This window comes from Cyprinus carpio, chromosome A12 (genome assembly GCF_018340385.1).
Source record: "Cyprinus carpio isolate SPL01 chromosome A12, ASM1834038v1, whole genome shotgun sequence".
NCBI classification, from domain to species: domain Eukaryota; kingdom Metazoa; phylum Chordata; class Actinopteri; order Cypriniformes; family Cyprinidae; genus Cyprinus; species Cyprinus carpio.
The window spans coordinates 14,199,807-14,226,853 of record NC_056583.1 but is presented as its reverse complement, the minus strand read 5'-3'; the positions used below and the strand labels follow the sequence as shown (position 1 = coordinate 14,226,853).

General features: G+C 37.2%; 2 protein-coding genes, 1 long non-coding RNA gene and 1 pseudogene across 13 annotated transcripts in view; 3 read left to right on the top strand and 1 right to left on the bottom strand.

The window, feature by feature from the left end:
* Window positions 1-11,797, bottom strand: part of LOC109099155 (rho GTPase-activating protein 12-like) — a 44,700-nt gene extending 32,903 nt beyond the window's left edge. For 3 of the 11 annotated variants that reach the window (XM_042767721.1, XM_042767723.1, XM_042767718.1), the window contains exons 1-2: window positions 11,461-11,791; window positions 4,854-5,610 (exon numbers count right to left, since the gene is read on the bottom strand). In XM_042767721.1, the coding sequence (XP_042623655.1) occupies window positions 4,854-5,537 (684 nt within the window). In that variant the 5' untranslated portion in view covers window positions 5,538-5,610; window positions 11,461-11,791. Of the gene's footprint in view, window positions 1-4,853; window positions 5,611-11,460 lie in introns of all 11 variants that reach the window. The other 8 variants (XM_042767715.1, XM_042767720.1, XM_042767722.1 and 5 more) reach the window with 6 other exon arrangements.
* Window positions 11,195-14,744, top strand: LOC122147133 (annotated as a pseudogene).
* A 1,294-nt stretch (window positions 14,745-16,038) lies between these two features.
* LOC122147017 lies at window positions 16,039-18,272 on the top strand. Its single transcript, XR_006161357.1, has 3 exons — window positions 16,039-16,967; window positions 17,094-17,204; window positions 17,858-18,272. It is a non-coding gene; the product is annotated as an uncharacterized LOC122147017 (long non-coding RNA).
* Window positions 18,273-18,775: 503 nt separating this feature from the next.
* LOC109099448 (BTB/POZ domain-containing protein KCTD5-like) lies at window positions 18,776-26,572 on the top strand. Its single transcript, XM_019112957.2, has 6 exons — window positions 18,776-19,414; window positions 20,564-20,672; window positions 20,977-21,068; window positions 21,616-21,711; window positions 22,018-22,143; window positions 22,974-26,572. The coding sequence occupies exons 1-6, from the start codon at window positions 19,064-19,066 to the stop codon at window positions 23,001-23,003; spliced, it is 804 nt and encodes a 267-aa protein (XP_018968502.1). The 5' UTR covers window positions 18,776-19,063; the 3' UTR covers window positions 23,004-26,572.
* The last annotated feature ends 475 nt before the right edge of the window (window positions 26,573-27,047 follow it).

The following is a 27,047-nucleotide window of genomic DNA, read 5'->3' as shown; positions in this document are numbered from 1 at the left end:
AAAAATGATTTCTTACACCTTTCTTTTGATTTGGGGTGAAATATGACCTGGACATGTTCTTCATCTGACTGGTTTGTCATGAGCATCAACAAACAACAACTTTTGGCTTTGAAGGCATTAACCAGGTATCAATCATCCATGCTGGAGAGAGACATCAAACATATTATGACCTTTCAGACGCAGCATGAAACACACAGCACTAAGACATCAATCTCCACGGTGAGATCCACTTCATTAATGAACTTATGAGGAGAAACAGAGAGGAGGAGGACCATCAGCCAATCACAGGCGAGGACAGCAGGGGCTTGTGGCCTTGTACTTCCTCTCCTCTTTCAACACACACATGGATGTTGAAAATTGGTATATTTAGACTACTTTAAGCACAAGTAATATTAATGGTAGGGAATTCCCATAGGAAATAAAAATCCATGGGTAAGTTTCCGGACTGCACCGCATGTTTGCATTCGTAAAACACTTGATTTGAGGGTGGGTTAATTGTTTTTGAGTAAGCAGATCACTCTGGATCATTCTACATTACTGGTTCTCTATTGTCACTGATGCACCTCAGCTCAGCAAACCGAGGTGCAGAACGTTCCCCGTGACAATAGCACTCATGCACTGCTGTTATAATGTCCAACATCATCAAAAGGTCAGAAACCCCCGTGAGGGACGGGTTACTTCAGTTCAGTCAGTGGTGCATTGTTGTTTTGTCTCGCTCTTGCCTTTAGCCTTTCCCACAGCTAAATGTCCCTGGATGTATTGCAGCTGGTCTGCATTGGTTTAAACACCAGAATGATGTGCAACAGGGATAAAATTAATAAGAGAGAAGAAAACTCAGGGCCTGACATGACAGCAGTCTTTTTTATTAAAAAAAAAAAAAAAAAAAAATCAATAAATGAATACATTTTGGAAAGTAGTAAAACAGAGTACTACACATTTATTTATGTGCTCCACCTGACTTTCCATTCCCAGTGTGACAAATAAACTAAAAGGAATAATCAGCCACAATGTTTTGTTTATGTCTATTGTTTCACTTAACTCTAATTGCTATTCCAATTAAATAAGTTTAAAGTTTATAATGCTGTATAACACATTTAAATAAATCCTAAAAAACACAATGTTATTTCAGAGAACATACCACTTCAATAGTTTTCATTTCAATTTTTTTTTCTTTTTTGAGAAATTAATACTTTAATTTAAAGCATAAAAGTGATCAAAAGCATCAATGATTTATCATTTATTTCAAACAAATGCTGTTTAAACTTTCTATGAATCAAAGAATTCAGATTCCAAAAAAAAAAAAAAAAAAATCACGGTTTCCACAGATATATTAAGCAGCACAACTGTTTTTAAAATAGTAGATGGTTCTTAAGTGACAAATAAGCATATTAGAATGATTTCTGAAGGATCCATGTGACACTGAAGACTAATGTAATGGGTGCTATAATACTTGTAATAATATTTCACAATATCCCTGTTTTTACAGTATTTTTGATCAAATAAATGCGGCCTTCGTGAGCATAAGAGACTGCTTTCAAAAACATAAAAAATCTTACCGATCCTAAAGTTTTGAACAGCAGTGTACTGTACCTCCTCTATTGGTGCATGTCTGTACATAATGGCTATATTCTGGGTACAAAATTGTTGCAGAAAGTGATATAAATCTCATTAAACTTCCCTTTTGGAACATTTGATTACCCCCTTAATCGAAACTTGATTAATTTAATTATTATTCAAAGTTTTCTTTTAGGTTTAGGGTTAGGACATTCTAATTATCTTCATATAAAAACAACAAGTGTAAATGTGTGTGTGCATGAAGCTAAACCTACCTTACCCTCAGGACACATTCTGCCCGACAACATGTCAGCTGTGCTCATCGACAGCAGAGACACCGAATGAGTGAGAGACAGAGATGCTCTGACAGCGTGAGGGTACCAAACCCCCCCAGACCACCCCAAACACACATCGATTTGATATACACTGCCATCTTTCAGCCTAAAGTCCATATTTGGGGAAAAAAGAGACCGGAACAACAAGAGAAAGGAGAGAGAGCGAGAGATCTTTGATACTTGAGTTAATATTAGATTAGAATGAGCTGTGCTGTTTTCCGCCCATCAGGATCGGTGGGCCTTTATTGGGTTATCCAACTGAACCCTGTGTCTGTGTGTGTGTGTGTGTGTGTGTTTGTGTGTGTGTGCTGGGACAGGAATGACAGGAATGCTCGGGCCTCCTTTACTATCAATGCAGGAAAGGAGCTACAGGATTTAAACTGAATCCGAACATACACATACTTCTAAGACTTATATGGGCTTATCACAAATGGGCTTAACAAAACTGGCAATGATTCAATATGATATGCTGGTGAAAATAACAATGTATATACAAAAAAAAAAAAAAAACAGCCGGAAGCACAAAGCTGAAGTATAATCTTGACTGCAGACAATAACTGTTCACACAAAGGAAAACACCCAACTGAGGGGGCTGAATTTAATTTTGTGCAGCTGCCTGTTAGAAAAGCCCCTGCTCTGTTATAAAAGCTATTCATAATCTTTTATTAGAGCGGTGACATGCTACTTATTCCCTGGTCAAGCGTTTATGTGTGTCTTCTGATGGCTTATTATTTCAGGTTATTTGAACATTTCATTAAAAGAATTTAAAAAATGTAGAATAAGGAAAAACTTCTAACACACAAAAGTCCATAAAAGTGAAAGTGTGGGGGAGGAAAAGAGCGCGAGAGTGGCAAAGTGTGTGTCTGTGTGTGTGCAAATCTTCTTCAGGGGGTGAGGATTAAGTTGAAACATAGAAAAAGGCGAGAAATTTGGGTCCTAAATCTATCTTCTGTGGGCAACTCTGGTGGAGTACTGCGGTAAACGGTCAGGCAGATAATATGATTTTAGGCTAAACGTAATTCTATGAATAAAGATCCGTTCACACCAAGAATGATAACTATAAAGATAACTATAAAGATAATTACTGTATATTAGCGTCCACACCAGCGGACGATATCGTCTGTTTATTCCAAGCACACGCTTGTCTGCCGCTTTAAAGTCTCGATCTCATGATAGCAGGATTGATTCTGATTGGCTGTCAATGTTTTTATTGTTCATCAGCTGGAAAAAAATCATTCTGAAAATGATTCCAACGATATCGTTTCTCTGTGCCTTTATCATTACACCTGTGGTGTGGACTCTGCCATTCTTTAATACTGAGAACGATTTTTAGAACCATAACTTTATAGTTATCGTCCTTGGTTTTTACTTTAAGGAACACAAACGATATTTTGAAGAAATGTTCACACTTTTTTCCTATACAGTTAATCCACACAGTGCTGTTAAATGTAGAATAAATAAAATCCATAAAATATTCCAATAAATGTAGTTTTAACAGCTACTTTGTGTTAGAAACATAAAAAAACAACATTAATTTTTTATTATTAACTTCAAAAGAAGCAGAGGGGACAATAGGCGAAGGGACCAATTTTCTGCAAATAATTACTTAAAATAACATAAAAAGCTATTTTTATGGCTTCACAAGGGTGCTTTAAGGGTTTGGAACCACATGAGGCTCAGTAATGACAAAATTGACATTTTTAGGTGAAATCCTGCTTTAAACCAAACATCACACATAGCAGATGTCATGAATGAGATCTGGAGGGCAAATGTTCTTTGTCTATGAGGGATAGTTGCTGAACAGCTGATTGAGTAATCACATGATTTATCAGCTGACCTGATGGACAAAGCCTGACATGGACAAATCCCTCAAAAGCCCAGCGTACTGTATGTCCTCTTAAGCACACATACACATGTACACGGTTAAGCCACTGTCTGAAACCTGACTTTGAGGAGCATCATGATTATTCTCGTTTAAAAAGCAACAGTTAAGTGTCTAGAAATCTTGATGTTGTAGACCAAGACCAGTAATTAAAGATTCATTCAATGTGCCAACCCAGAAGATCAGTTCAATATACATGACAAGCTACAGGTATACATGTAACTCACACAGATGAGCATGCTTATTGTCCTTATTGCTCACAATGATGATCTGATGCATATACAACCCATTGGACCCAAACTTCTCAGTGTGCGTCTTTCCATCTCTTTCACACATATACAAACACAAAACGGGGGCAACAACATGATCTAGCCAGATATGACCTACTTTCTATTCTCCCACAATCCCCTTTGTTCCCCAGCAGCACCCTCTTTTAAGAGAGAAAGATAGAGAGAGAAATGGGGGAGGAGGGTAGTAACAAAGCCACCCAGTTCCATAAGATGCACCCCGGGACACTCAAAAAGCAAGCTCAATCTCTCCAAAATGAAAAGAAAAAAAAATTACTTTATAAAAGCACAACAAGTGTATTTTGTGATTTCAATGAAGTCTCTTATTGTCTAAATCAAACCCTGTGAGGTTGCCACAATTTCCACCTTCATAGCAGAGGACAAACTACATCTCCTGCAGAACAAGTGTCATGCAGCAGAAAGAAAGGGATGCGAGATGAGAGGAAGACACTGATGAATCCAATTTAACCTGATAGAAAAGACGATGCACCACTGCAAATGTCAGAGGCAACCCCGAGGGATAAGGGGAGGAAAGGTTTGAGGAGGAAATGTTAGATTAGTCTCGTAGTAATTGTCAGAACAGCGTGTTACAGAAATAGATAATGACAGTCAAAGGATGAAAAGGAGATGAGAGCATATCTGGCAAAGATAAGTGCTGGAAATGCAGAGAATGAAAGCTGAAGATGACATTGAAAGAGATAAAAGGAGAACATGAGTAAGTTTGGGAAGGAGAGGGAAAGAAAACGACAGCGTGGGAGAGGAAGGAAGAGGAGGGCGAACGTCACTCATTCTTACCTGTATGTGTTCGGTAGAGCTGCTGCTGAGCTCATCTCCAGATTCAGAGTCATTTCTCATTTTCTCCAACCCATCTGCTGGTGACACGCTTCCGTCCGTGTCCACCGACAACCTGCTTGGGAGTTTCCCCTGGCAACGCTGCTCTCGTGGAGGGGATTCCGCTCGTCCTTGTGGAAGTGTGGGGTTGCCATGGTGATAGTTATGATGGTTGTTGTTAAGCAGAGTGAGCTCGGCTACAACGCTCTTCATCCCCGAGTTCTGATTGGTGTCCCGAAACAACAAAGGCGAGGTCTGTTGACCTGGTAACGGGGAAGGCGTCGTCGAGGGAGATGGCCTGCCGAAGCTGGACCTTTCCGTAGGAGGGCGTTGGTTGAGATTTTCGTTCGACGATCGGCACTGGCCGATTTCAAGAACGTTGGGGGGCTTTGCGCGAGGTTTGGGTGGCGGCATAAGGGCACGCCGGACCTCTCGGACGTACTGAGCGGGAACATAAAAAGCCTTGGTGCCCTCCTCCCGACGAACTTGCCACCAGTCCTCATTGGTTTTGCAAACCAGCATGTAGCATTCACCCTGCCGTATGGAGATGAGTCTATCTTTCGCCTTGTACTCATAATCGTACTCCACCTCGATATATACCTGCCCCGGGGCGATGGAAAAATCACAGCGGCCATCCCGTTCTGTCATGGCTCAATCTGTCCGTGTGTTATTCAGAAGACAGACTGTAAGTGGATCCACATCTCTTGCTGTGTCTGCACAACTGCACAAAAAAGAGAACGAGATTGTTAGCACATACTTTGAAAAGTGATGAATGTTGAAAACTGTGATGCTGTTAATCAATACGAACCTTGACAGATTGGATCTGATGGAAATAAAAACAATCTCGCATACACACTTAAGAATAAAAGTGCTACTGTACTTTCCAGCATCGAGGGCAGCCACATAGTAACCCAATCATGCGTGAGGACGCCATGGCAACCAACATATCAGTAATGCTATGATCAAATTACAATGACAGGTCTCAAGAAGCACAACCGTGCTCATTCACATGCACAGATCATTGCGTGTATTGCCTGCAGATCCCTTTCTACTGTCAGCATGCATCTGTTTGGCCCAATATCCCTCTCACATGTACACAATCCCCTTCAAACATTCTTAGGTTAAATATACACTGTCATGTTCACATATGGTGCTTAAAGATGATGGATTGTGACAGCCTTAAGCCAGACATAAAGAGTGGCTGGATTCACTCTTCCTTTTATTTCAGCCCTTCTGTATAGAAAAAAAAAAAAAAAAAGTCCAACTCTGACCGTCTGATGTATACTATGCACAAAAACGGCAACCACTTTAAGATCTGGCCAGCTGTAATCTGATTGGCTGGATTTTCACACTACTTCTGATAGATGGGGTGCAAAGGTCTCTGAAACATACCATTTAAAAGTAATAGTCTACATTAAACACTATTGTTCAAAAGTTTAGGGTGCATGAGTGTGTGTACGATTATTTTAACAGATTAAATTTATTAATTTAGATTTAACAGATGAAGTGCAGCCTAGATGAGCATAAGAAACTTCTCGCAAAAATAATCAAGACCAACCCCAAACTTTGAATGGTAGTGTATTTCAAAAGATTGATTTTAATCTTAGTGTTTTACTTTTTTATTTATTTAGCCAAAATAGTACAATATTTTAAAACTGACCGAACATAAAAAAAAATTATCAGACTTTTTGCCAACAGTGAAGTTTGGTTACGGGAGACTAACATTTTAAAGACACCTCAAAAAAGGCAGCACACACTCTTAGTTAAGCAATGACACCCTCCCCACTTATAGCTAGTTAATCCACATAGTCCGTCCTTAAACGGTCAGTCAATGAAGCTGAAGGGTTTACTGAACATTTCAAAATAGCAACAAATATTATACAACCTGCTCAGTGAGTGGGAAGCCAAGCAGTGCTGTCAAATTTTAGATGTGGATTTGATGTGACATAAGGCACCTCTCAAAATAGCCATGGAGGAGAGGGACTGACAGAGGTTACTAAGACTGAATGAAACTGAATACTGTAACCAGACACAGACTACACTGATCCCTCCACTGAGAAAACCTTGCACTCTTGAGTCAGGCACAGAGCCACATTCAAACAATTCACCAGCAATACAGTTTGTTTTATATTGTTTTGCTCATCTTTTCTAAAATATTAGCTACTGTATGAAGCAGCTAATTTGCAGCAGGACACAGCTGGCTTTCATCAATAAGCTTGAGCTTCATACATCCTTTGATTCTTGACCAAGCTTTGAATTATGAACTTGGGTCTCATCTTCGAAAAGGTCAACAAAAAATAAATCCCTCTATCGGTTGCAAACTCTTTAAAAAGCGAACAAATTATATACAAAATAATGATATACATCATCACTAATCCAGTCAAAGGGACTTCATCATAAGAATAAACCAATCGACAAAGTACTAAAACACCAATGTCCTTAACCTCACGAGAAACACACATGAAACTGCAGCTTGTTGCTTAAAACAAAGACGTTTCTCTCCATTCGAGCTCGTCAGCAACCACACATCTCTTTACTAGACAACACAGTTGACCCAGCACTGATTTAAGGCAATCTATACTCTCCCATTCTGCACTAAAGACTCATGCCAGCCTTGGCAGCAACTTCAAACTCTCCCATCTTTTCATTTCATACATACTTCATCAAGCCCTACAACAAGCACTATACAGAGGAACAAGCTACAAGATCTAGAAGGGAAGCTGATTAAAATAAACACCAAATACCACACTTAAAGAACAAAATGCTGAAGAGCATGACTGGTAATGTGGAGCTGGTAAACACACAGCTGAATGCAGCTTACTTTTAGGAGCCATTCACAGTTTTTGCATTCCTGCACTGTTTTTACACTGTTGTAAACATTTTACACTGTTGCACTCACACCTTGACAAGTCGCTCTAAAAAACACAGTGCTCAAGTTAAAAGAACGTACAAAATGTGTCTCTAGACTCTGCAATTGTTTTTTATTCTACTCCCCTGCATCATGTTTTAAGTGCAAAAATCTCCTGTGTGAATGGCCACTTATTGTGAAATGATACCATATGGGAAATATGCCAAAGTGAACTCAGAACATTCAGTACAGAACTAAAATTATTCTGTATGAGACAGAGAGAGGTTCTGTAAAACGGCTATTAATAAACCACAATAGAAACAAAAAACAACCGGTTTTCTTAGCAAATAAGTCTCTACTGATACAGTTCAAATGTTTGAGGTTGGTAAGGTTTTTTAATGTTTTTGAAATAAGTCTCTTGATTAAAAATAACTTTTTAAAATGTAATTTATTCCTGTGATGACAAAGCTGAATTTTCACACAGTCCTTCAGAAATCATTCTAATATGCTGATTTCGCGTTCAAGAAGCATTTCTTATTATTATCTATAGGCCTACAAAAAAAAAGGTGCTGCTTGATATTTTTGTGGAAATAGTAACCCACCACCCTAATATCAAAGCTTACAATAAACCCGTCTATCTGCCTGCTAAATTAGGCTACTCTATCCTCTTTAGACACCACAAACCATACCCTAAGCTAAACAGTCTACCTTCTCCCTCTGCCAAAATAACATCCACATTTGCACACAGGATCGATCCGCACGAGTCATTCACATTTGAAAGCTTGGATTGCACTGTCATCACATAAAAGAAGTCGGAGGAATAAAGGCCTTCAATAATTTCTGATGAGTGAGGGAAACAATTACATTTGAAAAAGAAACATTATTATTTAAACACCCCAGAGAGGAGAATCACAGGAGAAAACTCTGATGGCAGTTTTCCGCCTACATTAAGACAGCTTGAGGCAACTCTTATCAACACTTTTTAAAGAGTAAAGCACATCTTCATTAAAGCGAGCAAACAGACTAATTCAATCGAAAAAAGTAGCACACAAGGATTTCAAATCTATCATGTGGCTCCCATTTGGGGACTTGACTGCGAACCAAAGTGGAGCTTCTATAAACAAGGAGCAGATGGAAGGTCTCCTCTGGGTGTAAGTGCAGTGTCACTGTGGTCAGCGTGTAAAGAAATTACTACCAACTTTTCTACAAGATAAGTAAACATGTCACTCCCACAGAATATCATTCTGCAGGAGGAACTTGTCATTTTTATTCAGTTTGACCGTATCTCATATGTATCAATATACACTGTGAAAAAGTGTCTATGGAGTTTCACTGTCTGGGCTTCAAGCAACTCACAGTGAAATCCAGAGCGTCAAAGAGATCAATACCACCATATTAGCAGCCATTACAAATGCAAATAATAATGCTAAAACAGTTAAAAGACACATTAAATGCAGCACTGTAGCTATTTCAAATGCCAGTATACTATTAACATTTGATGGAAGAGCTCTTTGAATTTAAACATATTACTATTTTTATTTTATTTTTCTTCAGTTTTTGGTTTCAATACTAAAGCTTGATGAAAAAGGAATCAAATATTAGACTAGACTCAAATACCATAAACCCAGAGATTAATTTGATTTGCAAAATAGAGACGATAAATGGGGATAAGCAACACAAAGCAAACCTGATCAAATATAGGCATCTGTTGAATAAAATCTCACTTTCCCTGTAAGAAGCTTGTAGTGTGACATTTGCACTGTAACACAGTGGTCTTCAATATTACATAACATTTTGAAGCACTAAAGCCAACATGGCCTACTTTCAAATCAGCAAGTTGTAAATTTACTAGAAAGGCAAACATCATGACGAGAGGTTCATGATAGTTTTTTTTTTTTCTTTTCACACAAAAACACAACTACCTGTCTGTCTAAACTTGGAGCCTGGGAAAATAACCCTGAAATGTTCCACAGGTTTTATACATGGACATCTGGTCTAGACAGAAAACATTTTGAATCCCAGGCCAGGATTACACTCACAAACACTGTCATCTGTGCAAAATGTGCAAAATAACAAGTGTTCAGAATCAGTTTTCAGGTGATTTGTAAGCAACGACAACAAAGGAAATTCTTGAGAAGTTTTGCAAACCATTGCATGCTATTTAAATGAAAGTGAATGGCTTAGATATACCATCAGAATAAAAATTTATCTCAGCAGAAACAGCTCATTCAGTCCAGTTATCTGATACAAGAACCCGACACTGCTAATGCCACAGTGTCCATCACTAATAGATCAGCCATAAGACATTGTCTCATTGCATGACATGACTTTCACCCACATTTGAGCTATAAGAACTACATCTTTGTTCGAAAGAGATAACATGTCACAGTGATTCTATTTATTCTGTGTTGACCACCTGTAGCCTACTGTGTCACAATCTTTGACATTTTAATGCATTCTTGAAATTAGTTTGAAGGTTAAGACCTGTGAAGTACATGGGACAGGATAAACAGTATTTGTTGTTCAAAAATGAGCCACTTTTCATGCTAGTTCATGATAATTTTATGTTAAACTATAGTTTATCAAACAAATCTGACAGGTCTCACACCTCAACAAGAAGACATGGATTTTGAACAGCTGTTGCTTAAAAAGTGTCTTGTACGTGCCTTGTAATGGTTTGATGCTCAGAAATGGCTCTTTCTGACTGGCTCCCTTTCTGATTAAACTGTTTTCTCCTTTCGACAAACAAACACCAAGGGTGGACAAAGCCAGCCAGCACAAAACGGGTTTGTTTGTCTAATCTACTGAGCCACTTAGCAGCCGTGAACACAAAGTGACCTTGCAGGCGGGATACGCAGCGCATTATCCACATTACTTGTGAAGTGATTTTCAGCCGTCAGGTTCTCACACGTCAAATAGCATTTGTCTTTGTTCCAGCGGTTCATTCAAGACTGATGCAGATGAGCTCGACACTATCCCCCCTCAGCGACCCAGTCCAGAACTATAGAGAGCCCCGTTACCCCTGGTAACCCGCTTTTGTTTGGGTAGCGGCTGCACTGCTCGCTCATCGCGGTCGCCAGTGCAGTCCCTCCCCGGACGAAGGAGACAGGGAGGCCGGGAGAAGAAAGGGGGGAGGGTCGGTCGGCCCATAAACTTTCAAACAAAATACAGAAGTACAAACCAGCAGTTCTGGCCAAGAAATGTTTACTGTGCTTAATTACAGCTCACTGAGACTAATGATGTGTCATAACAATAATGCCTACAAACTGTTTTCAAAGGGACAAATAAACATGCCAAATGCAGATACTAGGCTAATTCTCTAACACTGCCCGTAATAACTTTGATAAAGCGTTTGCGCCGCTTTGACTGATGACAGCTTATTATTCACTCAAATCAAAACAAAGCAAATTATAAGTCTAAGCCTAAACTATCCAAATCACATCATAACTAGATAAAAATGAGCTTGGGTCTCAATACGGGAGAAGTGCGTGTTAAAACACATGGCTGTAATTTAAAAACCCGATGGGGCATTTTGCCGCAGCAGCAGCACGACAGCAGGTTCCCCAACCACGGATCCCCAAAGCGGCTCTTCCGTGGTTGGCCGCAGGGCAGCAAACCGCTGTGCAGCAATCAGTTCCAACGGTCCCAACAATGCAACTCTTTATATTTTCAACAATGCGCATTTGAAGCATAGGAATAAACGCAGAACCTGCTCATACTGACCTGGCGTTCAGGGGGATCTGGGAGCGGCCATGCCCGTTAGGTGGAGAGTCTTTGAAATAAACTTTTCCCTTGATGTCTTCGGCACTTGCGTTAAAAGATACTGCGCGGCAGCAACACAACACACGATCTGACCGCCTCGCGCTTCCAATCGCAGTCTGTCTCTGTGGGTGAGTGAGTGCGCGTTCGCGACACCGCGCACTCCCGCCTGCCCTGTGAAGCTCTTTTGGACTGCTGATGCTCCTGTGTTACTGCATTGCATCGGGCCCCCTCGTGGTGGTGCAAGGCTCTTGGTCCCACCTTCTGTTCAGAGGAGAGTACGCAGAGGTCTTTGCGTCGTTCTGCACGCGCAGCACTCGGTCACACACCTTTTGTACAAACGTCAATTAGTGCTGAGCTGAATTTGATTTATTCTATTGCATTTTAAGCATTTTTTTAACGTTTTAAGTATTTTATTTACACCAGTATCCATTTTATATTTTTATTTATTATTATTTATATTATTCATATGAAACATTCTTCTTTGTACTTATGTTTATTTCTTTTATTTTTTTATATCTGTGTGTGTATATATAAGTGTGGGTGTACACACACACACACACACATATGTATATATATATATATATAGTATGCAAAACAATCATACCAAATGAATAAATGAAATGTGCTCAGATCACAGGCAATTTTACTATTTATGTTTACATAAAAACCATATAAACGAGGAAGACCCAATGATATTCCTTTGCTTTTTATTATTTATTTAGGGGTTCATTGGTCATCTAAAGACAGTACAGTTCAGTGATTGTAAAAAATACAATTAGAAAAAGGTAATAATAATAATAATAATAATAATAATAATAATAGTTTACAAATATTCTTGCATGTCTGTGAAATGTAAGTAGCCTCAAAGTTGTTCACAGTTCATGAATCACACCTTCCAGGATTAGAACCTGCATATTTTACCCGCTAAACTGTTACCAATAAATGTTGAATTAAAAATGTCAGTATCACCAATATTGTGCATTGAATGCTTTGTCCACTAGAGTGTGACATTTGTTACTTTTACTCAGAATTCAAATTCTGTTGCTAGAGATTCCAAAATTTTTTTTTACAATGTAAATAAACATATTATAAAAGTACATTTCTCAGTTACTTTAACATTAAACTTGTTTTGATTTTCGAATAATAATATAGCCTAGCCTAATCAATTCTTATAATTATTCATTTCAGTCCTTTTAAATATTACATTTACATTTCATTTTGATTAGAGTGATTAAAAAAATAGTAATTTTAATTAATATCAAAGTCTCTTTAAGACTATATAGTTTATAGTCTTTGTTTACGCTTGTATTCTAAAATAACATCCCTGCAGAGAACCACGGTTCACAACTTCCGGTCCTGGACGGAAGTACAAGCGCTTGTAGTCCTATGTCTGCATTTCTGTCGGTTTAAGACTGCACAAAAAACTACAATGCCCGTCGAACTTTACCGTGTTGGTGGGCGTGTGCGTGTCAGTGTACAGTAAAGGATTGTAAACAGAGGTTCTTTCTTATGCTTAGCTTCGTTGGGTTGAAAGTGCATATTTGAAAAGTACCAAGGCTGTACATATTTGAAAAGGAGCCAGGCTGAATAAGAAATACATAAAAGGAGAACATGTTCCAGTTACATTATCAGCACTTATTAAATGACAAAATACAAAAGGTTAATTAATTAAAGGATAATTAATTATACAGTCTTAGTTGTTAATCCCGTGATTTAAATATGAGGTATGAGTTAAAATATCTTTAAAGATGCCATAAGCTTAGGTTTGTGCATTTGGACCTGAAAGGGGCACCTCCTAGAATCGGCTACTTAATTGAGGGACAACTTCTTTTACTCTTATATAACTGTTTAAATAATATTTTAAGGAATGTTTCCCTATGAAGGAGAGCTAAAAGTTCTTCAATGTACGACTCAGCCTCCATACAGGTGAGAATATATTTTCAAAATATTATTATTATTATTGGTGGACTACTGTCTGGGCACCCTGAACCCACACCATGATGGAGGAGATAGGCTGGTGCAAGAGATGCTACAACAAATCATGAAGCTCCACCCTAAAAGTACCAGCCTCCACATCGGAGCCGATGAGGTACAGCCCAACCCTCCATGTGTGGCTACAGTATAATAATTCCTACAAGTGAACTGTTAAAATTTAAGTTTAGGGTGCAACTTTTATATTGGTTTGCTGATAATACCTTTTTGTTTTTTTATTTTTAAAGGTGTACATGCTCGGTCTCAGAGATGAGTCCAAACAGTGGTTAAGTGTTCCAGGTCAGAGTGTTCACCAGCTGTTCTGCAGTCATGTCATTAAGGTGGCAAAGAGTGTTCAGGAGAGTTCGCCCAACATTAAATTGATCATGTGGGATGATATGCTCAGGTCTATGACCCCTGAGACCTTTAAAGGTGAGCATTTAACATATTTACAGAGTCGGCGTCAGAGCAGATCTACTGGAGGGGCATTGGATCATCGGCGGGGGGGCACTGTCGTTTGATAAATATTTTTTTGACGCATTGGCAACATCATAGTAGCATGGAAATCCAGACCTAAATCTGAAAGATCTATATAGAATGACAATGAAAGATTTAAGGCCCGTTCACACAAAGAACGATGACTATAAAGATAACGATATTAGCGTCCACACCAGCGAACGATATCTTCTGTTTTTTTCTAAGCGCACGCTCGTCTGGCGCTTTAAATTCTCGAGCGCGTTACAACAGGATGGATTCTGATTGGCTGTCAATTTTTTATCGTTCATCAGCTGGAAAAAAAATCGTTTTGAAAGTAATTCCAACGATATCGTTTTTCTTTGTCTTTATCGTTATAGTTGTGGTGTGGACGCTGCTGTTCTTTAATACTGAAAACGATTTTTAGAACTATATCTTTATCGTTATCTTTATAGTTATCGTCCTTGGTGTGAACGGGCCTTTAGACTTGGGGTTTTATCTAAAAGAGGAACAGAAGACAGCGCTGAAATTTGCTGTTTTGCCGACCGGATACGGTTCCAATGATCTATATAGAATGACATTCTACCCTATAATGTTAGCTCCAATGATCTATCTATATAGAATGTCATTATATAATTTTTTTTTTTTTTTTTTTTTTTTTTTATACCTGTCTTGATTCCTAACACACAACAGATGACGATTGTTAGGTTAAACGTTCAGAATACGATTCAATATAAGGTTAGTATAGCCTAGTTCAGCACGTCAGCGAATGGACAGCGACTCATTCTCGCGTTCTATGAGTTCAGTAGCCTACATTTTTGGGAAAATGTACATTTTTGGGAAACGCGCGAGGAATTGCGGCTAACGTTTATAACCTTGCACGTAGAGAGCGCTTTTAAGAGCTAATAGGCTAGGCTACATCGAGGGAAACCAGGCCCAGAACAGATAGCCTAAACAACAGAACAGGACAGAAAATAATAATATAAATATAATATAGGCTAAATAAAAAACATAAAATTGGCCTACAATGAATAGCTATATATTTTTTATACTTAAATAATTTACAAATTACGACGACAAAAATAAAACACTGAATCAGTTTGAAGCTTTGAAAAACCGGCAAAAAAAAATCCCCATCAGACAAAGTGTTTTCGTATAGATGTTTCTGAAAACTTAAGGCTTTTTTTTCTTAATAAAACGAGTTGGACATCATCACACAAATGTCTGCGTATGGACCAACAGAAGACTAAAATTCGCCTGCAGAGAATAAGGATGTCACAACAATAATGAGCCACTCACACAGGGTATAAGGTTTAACTGATTTTGTAGTTTTTGATTTGCGTAGAATGCAAATTCTGTAGAACTTGAGAAATAGATAAAAGAAAATAAAATACAGGAAATGGAAAAAATAAAATACAGAAAATACAAAGTGTGCTTCAACAAATAAAATAATTTCTTTAAACACCGTTTTTTCTTAGGGTTTCAAGGACTTTAAATACTCTAAAGGACTCATTTTCTAAACAAAATAAATAAAGGACAAAAATAAATGTATTTTCTGCTATTACTTTATGCTAATACTTGGTTTTAACCTGGGTTACACACCTCCCAACAGTTTATGCACGCACCAAGCAGAAATGACATAAGCCCGTATATCTTTACAGACAGCCAAGTATAAAACACAAATGCAGTTAGAACCCACAAACATTCATCAACAATTCACCGTTTTTTTTTTTTTTTTTTTTTTTTTAATTAGCTGCTAACAACTGTCTATAATATAGACGGACAAACTGTTCTTCAACTTGAAATGGATTTTGCGCGCGCGCTGCAAATCAAATGTAACAAGTTTACTCGGCGACCAATAAGCATTCACCATGACGAAGCCTAGTAACGTGCCATGAGCAACCAAAATTATGCATTTTCACCATTCTTTTTATTTTATTTACTTTAAGTTACAGTTTGAACATTTAATATTAAAATAATAACTAAAAGGGATTTTTTTTTGGGCCACGCCATGGCCTGTAGGAGGGGCATCAATGACCGCTAGGGGGGGCACGGCCCTCGAATGCCCCAAAACAACACCTCAACCACATATTTATCACCTGTTTTGGAAAATGACCATGGTTTTGTTGCATATAAGAGGAAATGATGTATTTATTAATTATTTTCATATGTATAAGTGCATGCTTAAAGGGATATTTCATCCAAAAACAAACATTCTATGATCATTTACTCACCCTCATATCATTCCAAAACAATGAACCCCATTGACTGAACAAAAAACCCACTTTGTTCAAACATTTTTCATATATAATATTTGAATACATTAACTGAAGCTTTTTTATACAGTACGAAAGGGGGTTTTGCAGGTGAGTTTGGAACTTAAAACAACATTTAAGGGGTTGTTTACTGAGGATGCACTTTTTAAATGGTTGCTCTTTTACTCATGTTTTGTGGTATCTGGGAAGTGCTCTGCATTCAACTGTTCTTGTTCCATTCTACTGAGCTGCATCTAGTTGCTTTTGAAGAGTGCATATAGTGGCACTTCCCTTCAGTTGCTTTTTACATGCTTATGATACTATTAACTCCTTCCCCTTTATACGCTAAAGGTCGACACCTCTATCTTCACTGGTCAAAAATATATTACTTAACTATTCCACATCCTCCACATTGACTCAATGTGAAATGAAATGAGTCAAATGGAAATAAATAAATGTAATCTTATTTTAGAAATGACCAAATCAAACTAAAGTCTATGCCAAAAGAATCATATTGCATTTTCCAGTTCATGGATATTACTGTTCTACTCTATAGACACATTTTTTTTTGTATTATACTAACAACAATGTGCATGGTCAGTCAGTATCATTCCTTTACAAATTTTTTTTTTTTGTACTAGAGAAGGGTGATACATTGACGGCAGTATATAAATATTAAGCTCACTGTAGCTGTTCACAGTGATTCAGAAGGCTTTACTGAAGAGGCTCAAAAGAAGGTGGTACTGTGGATGTAGGAGACACTGAGAGGTATCTAACATTCATATTCATGCCCTGAAAGATAAAAAAGCATGTGTGAGTGTAACACTACTAAACCTCAAGGGTTACTTTAAAATAGACTCATTTACAGAATGTTCTTTGGCCTGTGTGTCCTAGATTGTCTTCCAGAACGTCTTGCTCCTTTGCTGGGGCAAAACTAGCTGAACTCATAGCGAAGCTGACGTCTTTGCTGGAGTTTACAGAACTGAGACGTTTTCAGAACAATATGTGAGTTTAGGGCTACTAAGGTTTTACTTTTGATGGTTGTGCAGTTAATGCTGACTTTTCACCAAATATTTGTATTCATTCTTGGATAATAGGTTTGTGAGGGGCTAGTTCACACCCTTCCACAAGCAAAAAAAGACAGTTAGCCCACTTATTGCACAACAGATTAAAACACTAGCAAAAATGTAAGTCTCTTATTATGTATAATTATATTTACACTACCGTTCAAAAGTTTGTGGTAGCTCAGATTGCTTAATGTTTTTGAAAGAAGTCTCTTGTGCTCATCAAGTCTGTATTTATTTGATCAAATATGCAGTAAAAGCAATAATATTGTGAAATATTACTACTTTTTATATTACATAACTTTAAATAACTTATTTTCGATTTTATTATATTTCAAAATGTAATTTATTTCTGTGATGCAAAGCTGAATTTTCAGCATCGTTACTCCAGTCTTTAGTGTCACATGATCCTTCAGAAATCACTCTAATATGCTGATTTGGTGCCCAAGAAATATTTTTGATTATTGTCAAAGTTGAAAACAGTTGTGCTGCTTAATATTTTTGTGATACACCATGCGTCTTATTCATGTGATTTATTAACAAGGTCCTCATGATAGGATATATCCCTGTTTTTCCTCTCATCTCCTCTAACAGGACTCTTGATGCCGTGGAGAGCCAGGTGCAAGAGGTAAGAGAAGAGATGTGTTTGCTGTACTCAGACTCTACAGTTCAGGAATGGGTCAAACATGTCACTCCAGTGCTGGAGCCACTGCACAACCTTCTGAGAGACACAGAAACTGTTTTAAATGAAATGGGACTTTGTACTGAACCCATATATAAAAGTTGGTCAATAAGTTTCACTGGAAAACTTTCTTTGGTTCCATTCAAGCTAGACTGTTCTTGCAGTGCAAAGTAAAACAGAATGAAACAACTGAGAATGCTTATGTTTGTGAATCACAGTTGTATTAATTCAAAACAAAGTGCAAAAATAATGTTGTTGATTTTTTGTATTATAAATGAAATAAAATATAACATTATTATAATATTTGTTTCATTTAAAATGATTACCAACCAATATGTACATAAATAAAAAAATAAAAAAATTGAATGGATTTCTGCTCATATCTCAAAAAAAACCTTTAAAAAATTTAAAACTTTTTCACACCCCTCTTCTCTTCTTCGTTTTCAGCAGGATTGTTGAATTAATCCATCCACAAATTCCAATGTGTTTTTAAGTATTATTTATGTACTATTATAGTATTTACTCATATTTTGAATTTGTTTTTATTTTTTATATTTTCAGTTTTCATTTGTGCGTGTGTGTGTGTGTGTGTGTGTGTGTGTGTGTGTGTGTGTGTGGGTGTGTACTTTTGTTGTGCTTCTTCATACTTCTATTTTATTTATTCATTTAACTTTATCTTATTCATTTCAGTTATTCACACATTTCAAATTTTCATGTTACTGTTTAAGTTCTTAATTTTTTTTTTTTTTAATCCAATATTTATATTTTACTTGATTTCAGCTTTATTTCAGTTACCGAAATATTATATTATCGTCCAGACTTTTATTTTGTCACATGTGGATTTACATGACCGGGAAGTGATATATTGAGTCTCACCCATAATATTTGTAGCTTACATGGGTCGTTTGTATAAACAAAACGGATCATTATAGCGTTTTTGGGGGGAATTGTAAGCTATGTCGCCTCGCGTGCGCGTTACTAACACACCGCAACGCTTTTGCTGTCGTTATCAGCGCGTGTAACCGCGGCCCGTTTAGCGTGACAGCGCCGTTCGGAGCGCTAAATAAAGGCATTTAGTGTCTGATAGAAACGGAACTGACTGTTTGTGCTGCGAAAATATGGCAGAGTTGCAAGTTGAGTCCAGCGCGACTGGCATCATCGAGCAGACCGAGCACTGTGAAATCAGAGGCTCCGTGAGCGCGAGACTCCCCTCGCCTACACTGATGATTCCGCCCCGGAGCGGCTCGTCCAGTCCAGGGGTCTCCGGCTCCAGAGCAGTGTTTGGGTTCCCCATGAAGAGCAACCCCACTTCCCCATCACCAGAAGCCACAGAGAAGCCTGGATCTCGGTGGGTTCGGCTCAATGTCGGGGGAACCTATTTTGTTACAACGAAACAGACCCTGTGCAGGGATCCTAAATCGTTTCTGTATCGATTATGTCAGGAAGATCCAGATCTGGATTCGGATAAGGTAAGGCTCGGTTTACATCAGTAAAGCATGTCTTAAAACTTAAAATGAAAAAGTCACCTGTCGTTTTTCATGTGTGTAAAATATTAACATGAAAATGGATATATTTTGAACATAGGTCGGTATTTGTAGTGCACCCATGAGGTCCAGTTTAATCCAGTATAAAGTAAATAAAATCCAGTGTAAAGCAATAGTTTATCCAACAGTTATTGTTATTATTTAATTATTTACTCACCATTGCATCTTTCCAAACCTGTGTGACATTCTTTATTTCGTGGAATACAAACTGTGTTGGTTGCCACTGCCTTCCATTGTATGGACAAAAAAAAATCTCTCAAAATATCTTCTTTTATGTTTTACAGAAGCAAGAAAGTGGATGATTGAATGATAACAGAATTTATTTATTTATTTTAATGGCCTTTAAGGAGTACGTAGATTGGTTTCTATAGCTGGTTTCTAGATGGTCTATTTTATCATTATCTGCTGCGAGCTGGTCATTATCTGATTAACCAGTTACCGTTCAATCCAATAACCACCTTGACCGGCTTAAGATGACCAACTGGTAGCTGATTTATTGCTGTTTTTCTACAAGGTTGGACCAGACAATGACACGTTCAGAAATCTGCTTGGCCACTTTTGCTTTTGATAAACTGGTTGGTGTTCCAAGATAGTATATTACTTGCATCAACTGGATCTATAAACTAGATTCCATGTTCCAAAACACAGTTGACGGCTACCAAACTGTATTTTACAGCAAAGTATACAAGTGGTGTTAACAGTTCTGCAGAGGATTTCCTTTCCAAAGTGTCAAATAATGTACAAATGGCAACCACAGTTTTAAGTTTAAAAACCACCAGAGAAAAAAAAAACTGTTGTTGCTGCACTAATTACTATACTAAAATCATTCAGTATGTACTTCTGGAGAATGAATGGACTCACAAACTGGGTTCTAGAAATTCTCACGCACTTGATAACCAGGCACCAGTTTACCTGCTGCTTGAGTGTGTTAACGGAAACAGTGGTTTGTCAAGGGGATTTCACAAATGATTCAATAAAGCTGCAGTGACCACAGCAGTGATGGTGAAGTTAAATGAAAATTGAATTGCATTTGCAACAAGCAGTGTTCACACTGTCGGTTGTCTTTTCTCACAGGATGAGACAGGAGCATATTTGATTGACAGGGATCCCACATATTTCGGACCCATCTTGAACTACTTGAGGCATGGGAAGTTGATCATCAACAAGAACCTCGCTGAGGAGGGTGAGATGATCTGGGCATGCTGCCCTCAAAAACTTCATAATGGAACAGTAATGGCCTAGTTTCATTTAGAAACATCATTTTGTGTGTGTGTGTGTGGAAAGGGACCTCAGTGTACTCGCGTAAGAGATTATTTCCTGCAGGACTGGTGGGATATTGAAAGGCTTACAGTCTGTGTCCAAAAATCTTGTTTTTTTTCTTTCAGAATGTGACTATGACAGTTATTGCGTGATGCTTTTATTTATTTATTTTTTTCAGTTTGGTCTTATAGTAGTGCATAATTTCTATGATTCTCTGGCCACTGCAGGTGTTCTAGAGGAAGCTGAGTTTTACAACATCGTGTCACTTGTGAGGCTGGTGAAGGAGAGAATACGAGACAATGAAAACAGAACGTCTCAGGTATGTGGGAAAACAACAGCCGGAGGAAAAGAATACTTTTTTGGAGCACAGCTCTGCAATCAATCAGCAAATTTGCTAGAAGTACTGGGATTGCTCAAAGCGAGTGTTTCATTGTCTACCTTCAAGCAGTCTTTGCTTAAAAGTTCATTGGAATCAGAGTGTTCCTCATTCGAGAACTATTTGAAAACAGTGATCCTTCTTTGAATCAACGTTAAAATGTACAGCTGCCCAACCTTCAGTGTCCTTTCAAACCTGTATGACTTTATCTCTTCTGTAGAGTGCAAATGATGTTTTGAAGAATGTTCACGCTGCTCTTTTGCATACACCTGACACGTATGCTTGCATTATATAAAAAAAGTACGTTCTCATCAATATCTATATTGGCTACACAGAAGAAATAAAGTCATACAAGTTTAAAAGGACATTAGGGCGAGTAAATTAAGTCCTAACTATCCCATTAAAGGATGTTTTCAAAACCTGTGCACCTTCATACAATGATTTATTATTCTGTTTTAGCCCCTAATTCAGAATATTATTGTTTTTACAGGGCCCTGTGAAGCATGTATATCGTGTATTACAATGTCAAGAGGAGGAGCTCACTCAGATGGTTTCCACCATGTCAGACGGATGGAAGTTTGAACAGGTAAGTTTGTTTCTCTTTACTTCCCCATCATATGTGGTGCTCTCGACCAGTATAGCTGCAGATACTTTGTCTGGAGTATTGTAGCATCTTTTAAATCAGACATACAGAAGGTCTCTGGATAGCAACGATCTTACACAGTCATTGTTTTAAACTATGTAGATTGTACAGACTATAGATGCTACACATGATGTTTTTGAGAAACAGAATATGTCTGCACCTTTCTTTGGGACTTACGTAAGCCAGTGTTTGTTTTTTTTTGCTTATCTGTTTGCTATGGTACAAATTTGACTCAACTTGTCTATCTCGCTCATAAGTATCGGCTCCTCCTATAACTATGGCAACGAGGACCAGGCCGAATTCCTGTGCGTCGTTTCACGGGAGCTCAACAACTCCACTAATGGAATTGTTATCGAGCCCACAGAGAAGGCTAAGGTAAGATTAACACTTTTTCATATTACCTTTAGTATAATTTCTTTGAAAACTTTGAAAACAAAATGTAATACTTACTACTACTACTAACTATTATTATTATCATTATTTTATAGCCATATTGATGTACAGTCACAAAATTTTGGCCAAAATGTGCAGCCCTACAAACAAGCACCGCAAACCTAAAAAGTGTTTTTAAATCACATTTAAATAGCATTTAAAAATGTTACCAGAAAAATCGCGATTGGATTGACCCCAAATCTTTAACAATAAAAATTATTATTATTTTTATTATTATTATTATTTTGTTACAAAAACATATCAAAGAAATGTTTAATCTGAATAAGGTACGATATAATAACAATAATATTTTATAGCCGTATGAATATATAATCACAACCTGTTTTTTTAAAATAGCATTTTAAATTAAAGTTTTTCCCCAAATTGTGCAACCCTAATAATAGTAATAATAATATTAGTAAATAGAATAGTAATAATAATAATAACACTATAAAAATTATATAAACTAAAACAATATTACTATTATTACATTTTATTACAGAATGTTTATATAATTTTGTTTATCGTTAAATAAGGTAACATATGATAATAATAATTATAGTTTGTTGTGGTATTAGTAGTAGTGGTAGCAGTAAAAAATACAATAAAATTAAATATTAAATATATTATTATATTTATTAAATATATTAAATTTAATATTTTAATAAAAAAATTAAAGAGGTTATTAATGACTGATGAGAATATAAAAGATTGATGAGAAAATATTTCAGAAAATTGTAGAGCTCATCATTATTTTCATGTTTCCTCCACAGATCCTTCAGGAGCGGGGGTCCAGGATGTGAGGAACCTGGTGCCTGAGCCCACACAGATCTCTCATCCCTCACCTCCTTTCTCCAGATCCTCCTCCACCATACAGCTGACTCCAAGTTCACCTCCACCTCACCCTCCCCTCCTCCCTTGTGCCTTTCCACTGTGGGGGTCTCAGTCCCCCTCCTCCTTTCAGTGCTGCAGCATTAACCGATCAGCACCACCACTAACTATCATCACTAATCGACTAATCAAAAATGCATCCGAGGTTAAACCTCAGACCATCACATTTGATGCAAGACCTGCTTAGAGAGAGGATTACAGGGAAGGATTTATCATTCATCCTAATGCTTATTTATGCAGACTTCATCATCATCCTCCTCATATCCCGGTCATTATCATCATAATCTTTACAGCTGCTGGCTTGAAATGTTTTAAGGGGGTTCAGTGGCCCCTGTTGGCTCGGCTGCATACACATGACCATAATTTCCTCAGGACTTCCAAATGGCGTGCAAGATAGCCTCATTTCTCTGACCGTCAATACAGCTTCTCATAACAACCACATTAACTTACACTGTAAATCATTAGCAGGGAAATGTGTATCATTTCAGCATTCATTTCCTATTGCCTGGTCAGACCAAGAGCACAGCAGATGGCACAACGGAAAAAACGAAGACAGCAGCTTTTGAACATGCAGCATTTTGTCTTGAAAGCGGCATGTTTCTTTTGTTAATTACCCATTTAATCATCTGGAAAGGACCAGAGGAGAAGGGAAAACTCATACTGCCAGTTGTCCGGTCAGATGCTCCAAATCGTGTGTCCATTGCTGTGAAGATGTCTCACATTTCCGATTCGTTCTGGTTGACTTCTGTCATCCTGGATTTTTATTTTATTTTATTTTTTTTGCCTTGTCGCTGTGGATATTTCAAAACAGGAAATAAAAAAAAAATTAAATAAAAGAAATATGTGGTTTTAGGGCATGTGAGGAATATTTATATTCAGACCATATATGTATTACGAATACATACGAATACATGTAGGCGAATGCAAGTCATGTAATTGTTGATATCTGTACCATAGTGGTCGTTTTTTGTGTTTATAAAGATGAGTTTCTCTCTCTGATTGGGGAAGGTTCTGAATCGACCCCTAATGTATTTTTTTTTTTAAGCCTGGTCACTGAGATGTGAAATTGTATGTTGTGTTTTTCCTTTAAACACTTTGTCGATGACTGGAAAAAAAAAAAAACAGACAAAAAACAGGAGACTTCTTGTATAGAGGTAAACAGTCCAGGTGGTTCAGGAGACTGTTGTTGGACAAAGTGCCCACAAGTTTTGAGTCAGGGCAAAACTGCATTAGTGGCTCTTTGTTGCATTTTTTGACACTTTTCTGACATTTTAAACTCAGAACTGACTCTCCCCGTAACAAATTTTGGCTATTTAACTGTTTAACTCATTTTTGTTTAAAGTCTGATCACGTCAGTGGAATGTTTTTGAATGTATTTTGACACTTTTCTGACATTTTGAATTCAGATCTAACTCTCCCCATAACATTTTGGGTATTTAACTGTTTAACTCATTTTTAAATTTACAGTTTAAACTCTGATTACGTCAGTGGAATGTGTTTGAATGTAAAGGGCTCCATTTATTAAGGTTTTTCATTTCAAAATCGAATATAATTTCCGGCAAAACATTTTATGTTTGCTTCATTAAAAAATATTGAAGCTTTATCTTTGAAACCGCTGGCCCTCATTGTTTAACCCAATCCAGCAGCACATAAACTTGATCTCCTGTTTTCTCTTTTTATAATTACATTGTGGTTTCTCTGAATCTGCTGTGATTACACAAGTTCTCAGTATTTGAAAGGTATCCAGGCTGTATTTTGGTTGTTCGGTTCTTCATATCTATTGATAAAATATTGTTGAATCTAGGGGTCAGTCTAAGACTTTAGGTGACGTTTTTATGGTCAGCAGTGTTTTAAAGTGTTGTCTCTTCTCTAAATACATTTAAGGATTTTTACCTCTTTATCGCACTAAACTCATGTCTTTGGTTTATCATATCAAGAAGGCGAAGTACTTGAGTTTGTGAGATACTTTGTGGTTGTTGGCTTTCCCTTTCTTCTGTTGTGTTAATGTTTTCCCCCTCCTGGAGAGAGTTTATTTGTTCAGCCCCAGTTATTAGTAACGGGACCTCGGCTCTCTCACAGGATCCTATTGTAAATTCCCATTGTTCAAATAGGTTTCAGGTCTGATTTTGAAGAAGAATCCTGGATTCAAAACTAGGTGGTGGTTAAAGTCTTTCTGTGTCCCAATTGTTTGTCTAGTGTTGTGCCTTTAACCTGTCGTGTTCTTCATGTCTTCACTCCTAGATTACTGTTCTTTAAATACAGATGGTTGAGAAATGGTGTTTATTTTATGTTTGTTTTGACTAAATCAGTTCTGTTCCTTGACTCAGATACTGGCTGTACCCGTTTCCCCTGAGTTTGTTATGGTTCTTGTTTCAGTGGTTCATCTGTATTTAGCTTTTCCTCTCCTGACCCTATGCACTTTTCATTTTGCACCTACCTGCATTATAATGTTCTCACTGCGTGGATTTTGTTTTTAGATTTTGTTCTATTTTTAGAGTCGAAACCCCATGTTAGGCAGACGAAAATGTCATGGACAGTCTCAAGATTTATTAGAGACAGTACAGGAAACTGATATGGATGTCACATTGACTGCTGATGCTTTAAGCACTTGAGATTGTGAAACTTCTGTGTGTCTTCTTTTCCTTAGAAATCTACGATTTTTCTTTAGGTCTTGTACCCCGTGTTGTTTAAGATCAAACAAAAATATATATAAATAAAGATATTTTCTTTGTAAAAAAAAAAAGATAAATGCTATTCTGAAAAACAGAAGGTTGGTGTTTTGGAATGCCAACTTGGAAGCATGCGATGTGTTGAGTATATAATGTTATATGCTGGGATGTTGTCATATTGTGACGGTGAATTGGTGCATGGACAGTTGACAGATGGTATTAATAATATTTGAGAAGTGGAAATTAAAAGAAAAATATGGCCCTATTTTAACTGTTCTGTACAGAAATCGATCAAATCAAACTGAGTAGTACTGGAAAACCTTGCTTGCTAAGGCTAAATATGCTTATGCAACACCCCATGTATCTGATAAAAATATAGCTTTCAACCAATGTTTTCGAGCTGGCCAAAAGTGCAGACGTCTGTCATAACTTCTTCAGATAAAAGTTAAAAACAAGGTCCATGTTTAACATAAGAGTTGTTTTTTTTTCCCTGCCATAATAGCCTACAACACCTGCATGCTTTAATATACAGTACACATGCATTTTAACGTGCTAAAAACCTGCTCTTTCATCAGATGTTTTGGGTGTATTGCATTGTCAACAGTATTAATGTAAAGTGTCAAATATGTCACTAGGCTATGGAGATTGTGGAGCTAAGTGTTCTGGAAATGAATAGTCCTGATCAGACTGTCCTTTTAAAAAAAAAAAAAAAATTTGTTTTTTTTTAATTGTCTTCTGATGCAGTTTCTTGCAATGTACAGACTGCAAAATGATATTGTATGATTTTTATCATAAAATGTGTTCGTGTTTCACATTGGTGGTGTGCTTATTTTGTTTACAATGTTTTACATTAGAACTTTGTTTATATGTATTCTGTTTTTAAAAAAAAAATGTAAACCATTAAAAAACATTTTGACATTAAAAAAAAATTGAGACTGCACTCACAACAGTAATTTATAGACTGCTAAATATTTTAGAGCCTTAAAAAATGTAATTGAATTATTAATTATTGAAATGTTTAGTTATTTGCCTTGCCAGGAAACCATATTTTTACAATTCCCTTATATTTCATTACAGTGGGAACCTTGTAAATAATATTAATAATAAAAAAACTTCACCCATAAATGTAAATTCGACCAAACCCATATGACTTACTTTCTTCCATGGAGCACAAAAGGAGAAGGGGTCTCAGTCAAAAGGGACATTCTGAGACATTCTGTTCAACCTCTCCTTTGGTATCCCACTGTAGAAATTTAGTTACACAGGTTTGGTCAGAATTTAAATTTT

Coding starts and splice junctions, on each gene's coding strand:
- LOC109099448 (XM_019112957.2), top strand. CDS start 19,064: ATGGCAGAGTTGCAAGTTGAGTCCAGCGCGACTGGCATCATCGAGCAG. Junction 20,673..20,976: donor CAAGAACCTCGCTGAGGAGG/GTGAGATGATCT, acceptor TGGCCACTGCAG/GTGTTCTAGAGGAAGCTGAG. Junction 21,069..21,615: donor ATGAAAACAGAACGTCTCAG/GTATGTGGGAAA, acceptor TTGTTTTTACAG/GGCCCTGTGAAGCATGTATA.